This window comes from Aulonocara sp. 'chitande type north' Nkhata Bay, linkage group LG16 (genome assembly GCF_057382095.1).
Source record: "Aulonocara sp. 'chitande type north' Nkhata Bay isolate Kocher_YH1m ecotype deep benthic linkage group LG16, A_spYH_male_GT1.1, whole genome shotgun sequence".
Lineage (NCBI taxonomy): Eukaryota > Metazoa > Chordata > Actinopteri > Cichliformes > Cichlidae > Aulonocara > Aulonocara sp. 'chitande type north' Nkhata Bay.
This window is the reverse complement of record NC_141359.1, coordinates 19,958,320-19,973,367: the sequence shown is the minus strand read 5'-3', so window position 1 is coordinate 19,973,367 and position 15,048 is coordinate 19,958,320. Positions and strand designations below refer to the sequence as shown.

Sequence of the window (15,048 nt, the reverse complement as noted above, 5' to 3'; positions counted from 1 at the left end):
CATGTTGTTCTCCTGCTTTGCAGCTTTGTTTGAGTCTGAATTGCGGCTTAAACGTGCAAAACTTGAGAAGCAGATCAATAGTTTCTTCTTGTTGTTATTTAATGGTGGTTGGCAACCAGCGAAAGGAGCATTAACCACTCGAGCAATATTTTCTATCCCCATTGTTGTTTTGAAAGTGAATACCCGACGTGTGCGTCATACGTCACGTTGTACGTCAGGTGAAGGTGTGGTGTCGGCTATCGCGCCTGTCGCATTACAAAGCTTTAAAAACGTAACAATCGCTTTAAAAAAAAAAACAACCCAACGCGCTAAACATGAACAAACATAAACACCCGTGTTACATTATCACGTATATCCAGGACATCTCTTCTGAACCAAGACGAAGTGGTGCTACAAAGGAATTATTTCTTTAGGAGAGTGCATTTAATAGCAGTCTGGCCTGCCACAAAATGCACCGCTAAAAATACAGTTTCTGCTTGTCCCAGAATTTATTAATTTTGAGAGTGAAGTTGTAGTACTGATGCTGGTTAGTGGTGTAAGTTTCATGGATGTGACACCTTAACTTGAGTAAAATGACGACCAGAGCATATTATTAGGTTAGTTCACTGTAGTTAGGCAGAGGTGTCTTAAAAAGTACCACCTTATACAAAACAAATGAAGGTCCAGTATAAGAAAGAATAAGAAGAGAAAAAAGGAACACCCTGCTAAATGAAGTCATTTTTAAACATTACTCCAAATGTAGCCATTAGTTTTTGTTGCTGGCCATACAAAAAATAAGTATACTTCAATTATATTTCCCAAGTATACCTTACCTAGTATGTATACTAATAATGCTTCTTGGGATTATATTGGCCCCCGTTTTAGTACATAACAGTATTCTTGAAATTAACTTTTAGATGTACTTTTTGTTCACCATAAATGTACTAGCATAATGTCATAATGTCTACAAGAGTATAATTAAATATACTCGACTCTATCACAATACTAACCTTACAGTATTAATAATGTTTCACATTGTTTGAATAAACAAATACATTTATTAATATATGAGGTTCCATTCAGTTCAAGGAATTAAATTTTAGTGTGGCTGCAACTTACTCCTTAAGTTAAAAATCATGCTGTATATTGTAGTTTATATGTTATGCTACTTTCACAGTGAATCACATTTTATAGTAATACACTCTGAATGAGGATTTAAGTAATTACTCTTAGATCTACAGTAGAAAACAACAGAAATCCAGATGGTGTAATAGTATAATCTCAGTAACATCACCAATTGCTACATTTGCTGTATTTTACAGCTGTTTCCATGAGTACGGTGAGTTACCGTAAAAATAATGTAATCTCATGGAATTTTCCCACAATTACATGCAAATTACAATATTAAACTGCTAACATCCTTTAGAGTTTTTTACTGTTGATTTTGCAGTACTAAGCTATGGAAATTACTGCAAAGGCTAACAGTGTGGGCTACAATGAAAAGCCCGCAATACAGCCCTGCAAACAGCAGGTAGAAATGACTTTCGTGTCATTTTTTCCATATTTAGAAAAATAACCATTGCTTCAAAACTTAAACTGAAGTCCAAAGTTAGGAGCAGCCTTTTTCAGTGTAGTTGGATGTTGGTAAAGGTTCAAGAACAAAGAATGCAGAAAAGTGAAAGGCCTTGCAGAAGTTCTTGTGGCAATTCAAACTGAACAGTTTATGAAGTGCAAGGAGAAGGGTTCGAGAACCTTAAAGTTCAGTGTCCTCTATAGTTCAGTGCAGGCTGTTTCACTCAAGCAGTTTGTTTTTCAGAACCTGCACCTTCATGGATAGGTTGTTCCCATCCAACTCCATCAGCACCTTCTGAAGAAATTCAAATGTGTATTTCAGGTGCTTTGGGTAGCTCAGATTTAGACTGTAGATTAGTCCAAGCAGGAGGCCACAACCCTTTGCCACATCACTAAGAGCTTGCAGCACAGTGCATCCTTCTATGATGACACCAATGTCCTCAGGTGTATCTACAGAGTTTGCTCCTTCATGTTTGACAACATAGACTCCCAAAGTCAGCTGCTCCGTTTCTCTGCTTGCTCCAAGATCCACATCCTTAAAATAAAAAGAAAAGAAAAGGATAAGTTAATTGCATACATATACATATGGACAAGTAAGTCCACCTTCCATTTCCAACCCCAAATTAAAAAAAGGACAATAACTGATCGTTTTCCTTTTTTAACTTACCAAGAATTCCTTGAACAGGTTGTCTGGCTTTTCATTTAAGTAGACACAGATAGTTTTTAGAACGCATTCCCGTCGAACATCAACGCTGGGATTCTGGTGGAAATAAGAACTCAATATGAGAGAAGTTTCCTATTTTGGTTCCTTTCAACCTCTTTACAAAACAAAGTCAAAAATATTAACACATAATCCAGATAAGTGATTAAGCAATGTTTCATAACTCACATCAGTGACGTGCAGTGAGGTTCATGATTGGTAAGGAACTGACTCCTCTGAGTCAGATAAACAAATATATGAACCCAAAAATCAAAGCTTTTCAATTTTGACATTACGTGAAAGCTTTCATTTTTGCTTTAATCAATTCTAGATTGTTCAACAATATATTTAATAATTGTGCCCCTAAAAATATTAAAATTAAAAAGAAGATTAGAACTGGGCAATATGGACTTAAAATCCTATCATGACATTTTGTGGTATTTTTTGCGATAACAATAAGTCTGTGAAGGTTCTCAGTCATCCAGGTCATTGTAGTCTAAGGCGCTTGGAAAGAAAAGTGAAGCTTCTTCAGTGAAGAAGCTTCTCGGATGAGAGATGAAACGTCTTCAAGCAACTTAAAGAAATCCAGACGCTTTTCTTTCCAAGCTTCTTAACAATAAGAGTTACAATAAAAGATCATAATAGTATTTTTGCCTATAAATCTATCAATGCAGCCTCACAAATACAAATACTGCAAATTAAATTTAGCAAATGTGCTATTTAGGCAAACCAGCAGTTATTTATCTTGTTGAATTGATGATAAGTTTGACATTAATGGAAGTAATAGTCTCAACTAAATTATCATATATTTTTTTAGAGGTTTGAAAGTAGTCTATCATTTTAATCACATAGGACGTGTGTTATCACAATATTGATAAGCGATGCAATAAGTGCCCAGCCCTACAGAAGATGCATTAAAATTTATTTAGGTTTGGTGTGTCTCATTTTTTGTGTTTAGTAAATAAATTGGTCAAATGACCTGGAAACAATTATAGAAAAATCATTCATTTTACATCAATTTATTAATTTATAAATAGGAGATGCATTGAAATAAAATTGGTGCGTCTCATTGCTTAGGACTGATTTGGTGTCGATTTGTCCTTTGTGAAATTTACTGATGTTCCCCAAGTGCGCTGCTTTATCCACTGTGTCAATGGCGCTCTCAGTGTAATGTGATTACACTGTGAATCCATATACGTGTACCTTTTATACATGTTGCCTTTAGGGTTCAGCACTGCCCTCCATCAGCCTCACTCCATGCATTTTTGCAGCACATTTATGACCAATAACATTAAACATGTAACACACATTCGTCAAATAAATTAGGTCTGCATCAAGTCATCATCTGTATTACATGTGTAATCAAACATGTACGTTGGCGATTTAGAGAAACAGCAGTGGGATTGCGCATGTGTGTGTCCGCGGTGAGACACAGCATCATCATTGCCTCCTCTCAGCGTTTTACCTTGTATTTGAACAGAAAATCCGTAATGACAGCAATTTTGACCATAAAAATATTGAAATCACACAGAAAGCAAATTTAAAATCTAATGTACAAATTGAATTTCTCTTTTGTTAGTATTTTACTTCTCATTAAGGTGCCTCACTTGACTGCATGTCACTGATTCACATGTATCTACAAAATATTCAAATATACACATATTCAGTTGAAAAAAAAATCTGATTAATGACAGACACAGAAGTTGAAGAAGCATTCAAATAATTTCAGAGCTCAATCAAGGTCAACTAAAATACATACCCCATCCATGGCTGTCATGATTAAGTTGATATTGCGTTTAGCTGTTCCCCCTTCTGTCACAGATTAGTAGGCAGAGGACTCACTCGCAGGACTCTGAAGTTTAGAGAGAGGGTGAGGTTTTATTTGAAATGTGACATCAAGTGAGAATATATACATATATACAGTGGAACAGATAACGCGGGGCTCCAGGGAGTAGGGCGGGGTCCGAAGGGAAGGTCCAAGACGGGGGTACACACACGCTCTTCTTCCACTCGATCCGTAACTCAAAAATGTCCACACTAAGAAGCTCACGCTCACTCACACACATCCACAGAAATCCAGACGGCAGGGAAGACGGGCACGGAGTCTAGAAGGCACTTGGTAATGTGACGATCCAGCGAGGAAGCAGCCTCTCTTGCCATCTTAAGTAGTCTGCCAGGATCAGTGTGAATGAGCCACAGGTGTGTGTTCAGGGTGGGTTCAGAGGCGGGGAACCAAGGTCCAGTTCCGCCCTGGTGGGAGAGGTTAAGACAAACAATACACACACCACGACCTCTCCAGATCTTGAGAACCATGACACCTTCTCTTTGAACACTAAGAAGGTGGTCAGCGTAGTGGTCCAGCTTGGCCATGAAAGTTGACAACAAAGGGACGATGGTGATGCGGGCGAACTCTGCAATAACCTGAAACATATTAAAAATTACAACTAGAGAGTATTCTCTATTAATTTTATTAGAGGCCACATGCAAGAATGCTACAACTTTCAGTCAAACATTTTGTATCTTTTAAAATTAACAATTTATAGTACTTTGTTCTTCTTCAAATACAAGTTCTTATGAAAATGACTTGCAATAACAAAGTTAGTAAGAGTTACCTCAGTCTCTGAAAACAGGGCAGGCCATCTGTTTTTGACCTCTGCAATGAATGGCATGTCTTTGATGATTTCCTGTCTTCGGTAGCGATGATAGCCAATGGAAACTGATACAAGGAGTTAAATGCATTATATATAACAGTATTACACATTATTCTGCACTTCAATGACAACAGATGAACGCATGTCTTATACTTTACAAATCAAACTGTTAATCGCTTAAATCCCTGCGTTTGACACTAAACCAGAAATCAACATGGAGTCGAATTCTTTCAAACAATGTAGCAACTTAATTGATGCACATTTCTAAAATACACTATACATTCATTTCATTCTCCAAACTACAGGATCGCTGGCGCTCCCGGTGGTCATTACTGATGTCAGGGAGCAGGTGCGGTAGATGTTGGGAGTAATTTTAAAACTGTAGGTCTCAGTAGGCAAGTCTCACCTTAACAGGAATCGCAAAAGATTTTTGGAAAATTACACCGAAGCAGGTTCAACAATATTTGTTAAATGTCTTCATACTTCTAACACGTGAGAGAGGTATACAAGCTAGAGTGTTAAAAAATTTACCAGGCGTCATTTGTTTAAAAAAGAAAAAAGCAAAAGTATTCCCGAAAGTGTCAGATGTTTATCAGTTAGTATACATTAATCAAATTTGTCATCCTTAAATTGTTGTACTTACCAAATAATCCTCAGATGGCGATGGATTCTATCCAGGATACTAAGCATATGCAAGTCTCAGTTGAAAATGGCGATGATCAAACTTCCACACTGCATATGTGCAAACTCAGAAGTATGGAGAGCCTATTAGGACAATCCTCTTTAAATTAAAGTGTTCTTCATTTTAAATGAACTTTTTACGTTGGATTTAATTTACTGCATTTTGTTGTATTGAAATATTATGTTGTTAATTAAATTCAAAACAACATACTTGTGTTTAAAGTTAAAAATCAATTGGTGGCATTAGTTTTAACATAAAACATTTACATAATGCTACCAACATCAGTGTGTCATTTCTTAGAGTGCCTTTTGTGCTGTCTCTCGAGCTCTCGATGCTCTCTTCTCTCTCACCTCATCCTTCCTCTGCCTGAATCTGGTTCTTCCGACTGGAAGTTTCTTCCTGGTAAAAGGGAGTTTTTCCGTCCCACTGTTGGCAACTGCTTGCTCATAGGAATCATCTTATTTTTGTGGTTTTCTTTCAAACATTAAAGACCGTTTATCCTAAAAATACAAAGCATCTTGAGGTGACTGTTGTCGTGAATTAATGCTAAATAAATAAAACTGGAATGAACTGAACTGAACAGGTTAAGAACGGAGGTGAATAGGCTGCATGGGGGATCACAAAGCCTGGAAAAAAACAGGGTTAAACTAAATAATTTTTTTATTCCACGAATTTCCAGATATTTAAATTAATTTACTTTACTTTCATTTATTGTATAGTTTTACACATTTTGTAAGGGATTAATAACTTATCATTTTGCTGACTGCATGGGTTTAGGAACAGAAAATAAAATGCCCGTTAAAACTAAAATGCTGCAAATAGCCTATGCTCGTGGCTGGTAACATTTATCATGCCTAAAACTAATATATATAATATATTGGTACATGCAATCAAATGTACTGGGCCACCCACACATTACACCTACAGGCCATGCATGAAGCTCCCATCACTCAGTTTCTGTGCTTATGTTAATGCAGTGGAGGTTTAGAATTTCTTCAGTAACCCTGGCTATTTTTACACGCTCTGCCCTCAGCACCAACTCTATGGTCTGCCACTTTGTGACTGAGAAGCTTCCACTTTGCAGTAATATCACTCACAGTTGATTGTGGAATATCTAAGAGGGTTGGAAATTTTGTAAAGGCACTTTCCTGTTATAGCAGTGAGCTTTTCAAAACGACCCATTCTTTCACAAATATTTATAAAGGCAAACTGCATGGCTCAGGGCCTGACTGTGGCACTGGGACTGATAACACCGAAATCCAAAGATGAACAGGTGTAGATCGATACTTTTGAACATTAATGTATGTCATACTAATGTAAATCTTGGAAGCCAATAAATAACTATTACCGTCGTGAGTTAAAAAAAAAAAAATTCGTTCATTTCTTTCGGAGATTCGGCACATCAGCAACTGCTCGATTCACACTATACCTACAGTTGACCGTGCTAATCGTAACAATAATAAGGATTAGGATGATAAGGATGGTCAATTTTGACACATTGCTCCTTTAAATGTGAGACCACCTGCTCCTCTGGCGTCAGCATCATCCGCAGGCGGCACGGTGGGGATCGATACGGCAGTGAAATGTTCAAAGTGGGATATTTTTGGAAGAACTCAGCAGGCACCGGAGGAGAGAGACCGTCACCGAACTGACTGGCTCGACGAGAGACGAGTACACAACCCGGTAATAGTCAAGGTAAGTCCCGTCAGCACCTGCAGATGTTCATTTATGGTTCATTGTGTAAGGCAGTGCGCAGAGAAAAACAGGGCGTTGTGTCTTGGCGTTTAATATATGCAACATTTAGACTGTTGCGACGGGCCAGTGTGTGAAAGCTGTTACATGTTAAGGCAAGAACAGGCTGTACAGGGTCGGTGCAGGAGCCATGACAAGAAAAAAAGAAAGAAATGAAGAAAGGGAGAATCAGCACATGGAGATGATGGCATGGTGTAAACCAGTAAATATCAGCTATGATCAGAGCAGCTGTAAATCACATGTACATAATAAGAGTTTTTAGAGTATTAGATGCCTTAAGATTAGGCCACCCTGCAGATCTGCAGCTAGCAGCCAGCTCAGCAGCATAATTAAGATCACTGGTATTCAGCACAAGTGAAGGATTGAAATTGTTATTGTCTTAGTAAACAGGCTGATTTGTTTGTTCACTGCTGACACCAAACAGCTGTGATCTGGTTTTAAGACAGAGGCGAGCGGTCAGGGAGTCTTCTCTGACTGTGAGGTTGCGTCTTGGGAAAAAAAAAAGTCTTTCGGCGAATCATGTGATCCAGAAAATATTTTGTCATAGACTCTTGTACAAGAGATGAGAATAAGGGCTGCTTGTTGCCATGGAGCCGCTGACCTTGTTGCCGTGGCAACAGCCGGCAACACTATGCCATGACTTGTGTGTTTGTGCGTGTGCCAGAATGTAGCTACAGTCACTAAAAAGGCACATTTTCACTTTTCCTGTCTGGATGGGGCCATTGATCTGAAATCACGTGGCTCCTCTTTTATTTTAGGTTATTTTATCAAATATGCAGCATATTTACAATTTTGATGTGTTACAGGAGGGACCCTTAGGCCCAGGTGCTAGAAACCTGTCCAGACTGGAGGGCTGCATGGGGGACGTGAATGCCATAGTGACCTCAAAACAGCCTTAACTCTAAATCTCTACACTCTGGTCCCTCAATCGGCAGCAGGAAGTTAAAACTCCGGCCCTCTTGAAGAAGGTTCTGTTACATCACAAATGTGTCACCATCTGTAGCATTAACCAAGAGCGAGATTCTGCTAAGCTGACAATTGACTACACCCTGGGTGATGTGTAAATGTGTGTATTTCTATTCAAGTGTGAAGCAGCTTGGCTGTTAATCATCAACCTCAGTGAGGACGGTGAACGACACATCTCTGTCCCGTTTGGCTGTAAGTCTTAGTGTGGTGTGTTTCTGGGTTGATCACATTTAGTGGACGTCATTCCTCCTCTCACTATTTCATGTTTACAGTTCTCACTGACTAATAGATCAGTTATTAGACTCCCTTTTTTTCTATTGTTTTTGGGCACATTTATCACAGCTTCTAAAGAGACCATCCATTAAAATTTCTGAGTGTTTGACTGTTTTTCTTTTTTATTCACAAATGCCTTATGTGAATTTTTTTTTTGTCTTTTTTTAATCACAGGTAGTCCCATGGAATCTCAACTGCTGGAGGACAGCTTTACTTCTGAACCACAGGCATAGCCAGAAATGTTCACCTTTTATCCCTGAATAATCGCTACTATGGCTTTTTGTAATGAAAGCTTCATGGAGGAGTGTAACTGCATGGACCCGAACAGCGTAGAGGAAACGTCAGAAAGCCTCCCATCAGAAGCTACGACTCCTCTCATATCAGTCACTCTGCGTGTGACCCTGGCAGCCATAATGATCTTCATGATTACTATCGGTTTCCTCGGCAATGCGATCGTGTGTCTGATTGTTTACCAGAAACCTGCCATGCGTTCTGCTATCAATCTCCTGCTTGCCACTCTGGCCTTTTCAGACATCATGCTCTCTCTGCTCTGCATGCCCTTCACTGCAGTCACCGTGGCCACTGCAGACTGGAGCTTTGGGAGCGGTTTCTGCCGCGCCTCCATCATGCTGTACTGGCTGTTCGTCCTGGAGGGGGTGTCCATCCTCCTCATTATCAGCGTGGACCGTTTCCTGATCATTGTGCAGCGGCAGGACAAACTGACCCCGCACAGAGCTAAACTGTTGATCGCAGGTTCTTGGGTGCTGAGCCTGTGTGTGTCATTGCCGTCAGTGGTTGGGTGGAGGGCGGGCGCGGCAGGTATCGGGGGCGCCTGGGCACCGCAGTGCGTGCTGGGATACAGCGAGTCCCTGGCAGACCGTGGATACACAGTCCTGTTGGCTGTAGCGGTTTTCTTTGTGCCATTTACTGTCATGCTGTACTCTTACATGTGCATCCTCAACACGGTGCGCCGCAACACCCTGCGCATCCACAACCACACCACCGAGCATTCCTGTCTGCCAGCCCTAAACCAAGTCAGCAAAATGAGACTTACCGGACTGCAGCGGCCGCCTCAGGTCAAGGTGGACATGAGCTTCAAAACCCGAGCCTTCACCACCATCCTCATCCTCTTTGTTGGTTTCTCAGTGTGCTGGCTCCCTCACACCATCGTCAGCCTGCTGGCCGTGTTCAGCCGGCAGTTCTACTACAGCTCAGTCTTCTACCCCATCAGCATAGGCGCTCTGTGGCTCAGCTACCTGAAGACGGTCTTCAACCCCGTCATCTACTGCTGGAGGATCAGGAAGTTCAGGGAGGCCTGTCAGGAGTTCATTCCGAAAAGCTGCAGACTGTGTCCCAGAGTGCCGGGCAGGAGCCACAGAAGAGTGAGGCCCAGCAATATCTATGTTTGCAGTGAGACGCAGTCAGCTGTGTGACACAGGGAGGAAACCCAATGCAGTCTAATGTTTTTAACTTTTTGATAAGCTATGGGATGTTACTGAAGTTCCCTTTACACAAGAACAAATTGGTTTTAACTTTATTGAAACTGGAGCATTTACAGTCCCATGACTCCCTCCTTTTGGGGAAGGTCATGTGAAAATCACAATTGCTGACAACTGAACTGATCTGGTGGTGACAATCATTTGTCTGCTGTTTTAATAAATAAAGTCAAAGTGTTCATTCAGCTTCATGGCCACGCAAGCTTCTGAAACATACTGACATTTAAAAAAACATTTTTATATCTTCCATTTTTGCTTTATTTTTCTGTTTCCTGTGCTGTCCCTGAGCTGTCATTTTGTTGTTTCATTAGTCTGAAGCTGTACCGTTGATAATAATTATGTTGTCAGTTATGTGCTAAGATTCAGAAAAACAAAAACAAATTACAGTATTGATGTTTGGTGATGTTCTCAGATGAAAGTCAGACCACTGTTAAAAAGTGTTTGATGAAATTTGTGTAGAAACACAGCCCTCTGTCAGCTGGTTCATGACTCTTAATGTTTCTGTTATAGAGGAATGAGTGTTAACTGCATTATCATGTCACATAAGATATGTAAATAAATATAGTTTTGGATTAAAGTTTCTTTGACTCTCTTCCTCTCTAACGATAAAACATGTAGAACGAGTAAGCTCATTGCATTAAAAGAGCAAGCCCTGCACAAGGGCATTATTTGTAAAGGGCCACGACAGTGGTATAGTTTTTTTATGTCATCCCTGTGTACCACCCCAGTGGATTACGCAAGTCAAGTGCAGACTTTCAGCTTGACTGCTGATGGAGGTAGCAGGATTAATTGTGAAGTAAACAGAACTATACTCTCTGCTGCAAAACTTATCATACAGATCAAATGCATAATGAACCAAAGCATACTGCAATTCAAATGTTTCCCATGGCAAAGAAATAGGATATTCTTCAAGTCAGTCAACTGATCTCAACCTACCAGAGCATGCTTTAGGATTATGAAATGCAAAAAAAGTATTTTCATCCAAGAATTAAAAATAAGATCCAAATGAGCCAAAAACAAAAACAGAACCAAACAAACCCAAAAAATAATGATGCTCATCAAGGTTATTATTGTTAACTAACACTAGACTAAAACTAGATATGAAAAAAAAAAAGTTAACTAAAATAAAAAAAAAGAGATATAGACTTTTGAAAATAATAAAACTAACTGAAATGAAATAAAATTATAGAGGAAAATAACCATTATTAAAAAATACATACCAAATATGTAAACGGTTTTAAGTGTCTAAAGCCAGTAGGAGGCAGTAATATTCCTGTAAGCTCAAGGATGCAAACTGTCGTATACCTCCAACAGCGAAGAAGAAAGGCAAACATGGCGACTTCCACGGGGCAAAATGGAAAGGCTGCTGGTACTTCGGATGCGGATCTCTTGCTTCACCCTGAGTTGTTGTCTCAGGACTTTATGAGGCTAGTTTTAAATGAGGTAAGTCGGTGTTTTAAAAGGAACTCTAGAAATGTGATTTGATGCGAGAATAAATGAAGAATGCGGAAATGTTAGCATGTAAGCTAACAAGCAGGACACCTCTCTGGTTACTGTTTAAGTACACTCAACTCAAGGCGCTGCTTGTGATTTTTAAAGTGGAGATATTTTTCTCTGAATCAGAAAAACGTGAGTACCAGAGACTGTGGGAGCAGGGACCAGCTCACAGAGCTCTACCTGCGGCATATCATCCCTCTGCCGCAGAGGACTTTACCCAACACCCGCTGGGGACGGAGGATGGAGAAGAGCCGAGGGAAGCAAACGCCGGTAGCTCACCGGTCAGACAAGTATGGGTCCACAGCTTCAGACATTTAGTACTTTCATGTGCAGTTTTAGGCTGTCTGCATATAGATAATTTGACTATGATGTTAGAATTTGGACCAAATAATTTGCCGAGTTCCATGAAAGGCGAAACGAATGTGTTATTACTGTAATTTCACTGATCAGTCAACAGACGTAACAACTCTGTGAAAGGCCCCAGGACAGATGCACTATATTGCTAAAAGTACTTGCTCATCTGGCTTCACACATATATGAACTTAAGTGACATCCCATTCTTATATCATTGGTTTTGATATGATGTTGGTGCACTTTTTTAAGCTTTAACAGTTTCTGTCCTGGTTGGAAGTCTTTCAGCAAGGTATAGGAATAAAATGCATGTAAAACAACATATTCAAAAGTTTGTAAAACAGAAACAATATCTTTCATCCATGGACTATATATCAGTATCTGGAAAACACATACAGACACAGTCCAGGTGTAAATGTGGCAAAACAAAAGAAAACTGTAGCCTGTAATGTAATGTAATGTTAAAATAAGATTAATGCATTTCAGAAACTGATTCATATGGTTTTTCAGCTCCAGCAGTGACCACAGTAGAAAGAGGCCTCTGATTGTGTACGATGGGAGCTCCTCTCACTCTGGCCCACTGAAAGTGAAGAAACCAGAGGGAAGTATAGTGTCAATAGGAAGCAACGACAGGTTAAAACCTCCACCAGCAGCAAATCTTTCCAACCCCATCCGCAAACTCTCAGGCAACACATCTTCCTCTCAATCCAGTCAGCGCAGCAGTGACACAAAAAACCTCAAACTAGAAGAAAATACGTCGGTAGGAACTTCTCTCCTCAGTTATTCATGCACAAAGAAAGTAATCCACAAGTGTTCATATTGTTTGTGTGTTTGGAGATATTCTAAAGAATCTGTAAGGACATTTATAATAAAAAAAATCATTTTATTCTTAAAAAAAGAAAAATATGCAGTTCATAATGCCTGTTTATGTTTTATCCTCCATCGTTTTAGGGGGCACTGAAGTCTCCGGAAGTGAAGAACAAGATCCAGCGTGTGACTTGGCCCTGATCTTTGGCCTCTTTTTCATACAGACCTGATGGGACCTCAAGGTCCGGCAGACAGACCACTCCTTTCCCTGTCCGTAACCTGTGGTTGTCCACTACCTTAGGTGTCCCATCACAATTTTCCCAACTCATTTATCCACAGAAAGAGGTGGAAACCCTTCAAGCTGTGGGTCAAAGCTGCTTAACTGTTGCCATTCAGTTATAAGAGCTTACAAACCGGGATGAAGTCACGAGCTTCCTTGATGTTTTCCAAAACCTCAAGTGCCCTTACCAGCATTAATCAGCAACTTGCATTAAGTCCCATCCAAAATGAGTGAGGTGAATTATTGCTCTTTTTATTCTGTTGCTGGTTTAGGTTAAAAGGCCCCGGGGTGATGAATGATGGCTTCGATGGCTGTGTGTTCAACTGGATGCTAAAGGATCTTATAACGTGATAACAATGGAAGTAAGCAAGAGGGAATGCAGACATGTTATGAAACAGATCTTTTTCTTCGGTGTATTGTAAATGAATATAGACAGATCATGGTGAGCATCACATTTTAGAAGTTGTGTGATCAGTGATTTTTATCATTTCTGTTATGAATTCAACTGAGATTTGCATTTGTCGAGCACTACATACGTTTTCCAGGATTTTGAAATGTCACTCTGGTGTGAGATTTTACATATGCTGCACATAACGATGGGATAAATAAAAACAATATTGAACTTTATTGTTAGTAGACCAGTAATTACTTGTTCATAAAAAGAGCATCGCAGAGAGGCTGAGTCTTTCAAAAGGACCACTTTTGTAAATACTGTTCCAAACATTTTGGGATGTTGTGCAAAAATGTAAATAAAAACAGAATGTGATGATTTGAAAATCTCATAAACCCATATTTTATTCACAACAACATATAGAAAACATATCACATGTTTGACCTGGCAGCGTGGCATTTTAAGAAGAAAATAAAGTCATTATGAATTTGATGGCCTTAACACATCTCAAAAAGTTGGGGCAGGGCCACATTTACCACTGTGTAGCATCACCTCTTCTTTTAACAGCAGTCCGTAAACATCTGGAAACTGAGGAGACCAGCTGCTGGACTTTTTGGGAGCGGACTTGTCCTGTTCGTGTCTGATCGAAGATTCTAGCTGTTCAACAGTCTTGGATCATCTTTGTTGTGTTTTTCGTTTTATGATGTGCCACATTTTCTGTTCTTGTTTTCATAACATCAAAAATGCAGACTTTTGAGCACATGGATGAAGCTGGATGGTCCCTCTCCTCTTTAATCCAGATGATATAGCATCCATGTTTTCCGCCCCCAGAAATTCAAATTTCAGCTCGTCTGACTGGAGAACAGTTTCCACTTTGTCTTGGCAGTTATAAATGAGCCTTGGCACAGAGATAACAGCTGTGTCTCTGGATCATTTTGACATATAGCTTCTTTTTTGTCTTTTTTTTAAGCCTTAACCTGCACTTGTGGATGCCACAGTGAACTGTGTTCACAGACAGTGATTTCTGGAAGTCTTCCTGAGCTTGTGCAGTGATCTGTGACAGAATCCTGCCTGTTTTCAGTGCAGTGCTGCCTGAGGGTGCGAAGATCACAGGCATCCAATACTGAGTTTTCACCTTATTGGTGTGCACAGAGATTCTCTGAATATTCTGCTGATATTATGTACTGAGATAACGAGAAACTCTTCTCAATTTTACATTTAAGACCATTACTCTAAAATAGATTGATGCAACAATTGTGAACACAATTCTTTGCAGAGTGGTGAACCTGTGCACAGCTTTACTTCTGAGAAGTTCTGCCTCTCTAAGATGCTCCTTTTTTTAATATCAGCTCATGTCACGATCTGTTACCAATTAACCTAATTAGCTGCAAACTAGTTCCAGTTGTATTTTTTAGTATGAGCTATTTTTCCAGCCATTTGTTGCCCCATCACATGTCGCTGCCATTAAATTTGAATTAAGCAAGTATTTTTTATGAAATAATAGAATGTCTCAGTTTAAACATTTGATGTTTTCTATGTTTCATTGTGAATAAATTATGGTTTAATTAAATTTCATAAAATTTGCAAATCGTTTCAGTCTGTTTTTATATTTTTTGGAATTGGGGGTTTTGTTTTTTGTTTTTTTTTTATC

The 15,048-nt window shown here is 39.5% G+C and overlaps 3 protein-coding genes across 8 annotated transcripts; 2 read left to right on the top strand and 1 right to left on the bottom strand.

Moving 5' to 3' along the window:
- Positions 1-1,586: 1,586 nt before the first annotated feature.
- On the bottom strand, positions 1,587-5,650 carry LOC147311357 (uncharacterized). The gene is made up of 6 exons (XM_086267036.1): positions 5,546-5,650; positions 4,864-4,967; positions 4,570-4,672; positions 4,011-4,063; positions 2,219-2,311; positions 1,587-2,086 (listed from the first exon to the last, which is right to left on the bottom strand). Exons 2-6 carry the CDS (start codon positions 4,918-4,920, stop codon positions 1,772-1,774), a joined length of 621 nt encoding a protein of 206 aa, XP_086123162.1. The 5' UTR covers positions 4,921-4,967; positions 5,546-5,650; the 3' UTR covers positions 1,587-1,771.
- A 1,389-nt stretch (positions 5,651-7,039) lies between these two features.
- Positions 7,040-10,631, top strand: gpr45 (G protein-coupled receptor 45). 5 transcript variants are annotated; one of them, XM_086267563.1, is made up of 3 exons: positions 7,040-8,304; positions 8,422-8,494; positions 8,750-10,631. In XM_086267563.1, the coding sequence occupies exon 3, from the start codon at positions 8,848-8,850 to the stop codon at positions 10,006-10,008; it is 1,161 nt and encodes a 386-aa protein (XP_086123689.1). In that variant the 5' UTR covers positions 7,040-8,304; positions 8,422-8,494; positions 8,750-8,847; the 3' UTR covers positions 10,009-10,631. The 5 variants fall into 5 exon arrangements, with proteins under 5 accessions (XP_086123689.1, XP_086123692.1, XP_086123688.1 ...); XM_086267566.1 differs by lacking the exon at positions 8,422-8,494 and having other exon boundaries at positions 7,040-7,279; XM_086267562.1 differs by having other exon boundaries at positions 7,040-7,279; positions 8,143-10,631.
- A 712-nt stretch (positions 10,632-11,343) lies between these two features.
- Positions 11,344-15,016, top strand: tslig2 (tRNA splicing ligase complex subunit 2). 2 transcript variants are annotated; one of them, XM_086265948.1, is made up of 5 exons: positions 11,344-11,514; positions 11,695-11,858; positions 12,430-12,679; positions 12,871-12,968; positions 13,279-15,016. In XM_086265948.1, exons 1-4 carry the CDS (start codon positions 11,359-11,361, stop codon positions 12,925-12,927), a joined length of 627 nt encoding a protein of 208 aa, XP_086122074.1. In that variant the 5' UTR covers positions 11,344-11,358; the 3' UTR covers positions 12,928-12,968; positions 13,279-15,016. The 2 variants fall into 2 exon arrangements, with proteins under 2 accessions (XP_086122074.1, XP_086122073.1); XM_086265947.1 differs by having other exon boundaries at positions 12,871-15,014.
- The last annotated feature ends 32 nt before the right edge of the window (positions 15,017-15,048 follow it).

Coding starts and splice junctions, on each gene's coding strand:
- LOC147311357 (XM_086267036.1), bottom strand. CDS start 4,920: ATGCCATTCATTGCAGAGGTCAAAAACAGATGGCCTGCCCTGTTTTCA. Junction 2,312..4,010: donor TCATGACAGCCATGGATGGG/GTATGTATTTTA, acceptor TATTTCCACCAG/AATCCCAGCGTTGATGTTCG. Junction 2,087..2,218: donor ACCTGTTCAAGGAATTCTTG/GTAAGTTAAAAA, acceptor TTTTATTTTAAG/GATGTGGATCTTGGAGCAAG.
- gpr45 (XM_086267566.1), top strand. CDS start 8,848: ATGGCTTTTTGTAATGAAAGCTTCATGGAGGAGTGTAACTGCATGGAC.
- tslig2 (XM_086265948.1), top strand. CDS start 11,359: ATGCAAACTGTCGTATACCTCCAACAGCGAAGAAGAAAGGCAAACATG. Junction 11,859..12,429: donor GTAGCTCACCGGTCAGACAA/GTATGGGTCCAC, acceptor ATGGTTTTTCAG/CTCCAGCAGTGACCACAGTA. Junction 12,680..12,870: donor AACTAGAAGAAAATACGTCG/GTAGGAACTTCT, acceptor CCATCGTTTTAG/GGGGCACTGAAGTCTCCGGA.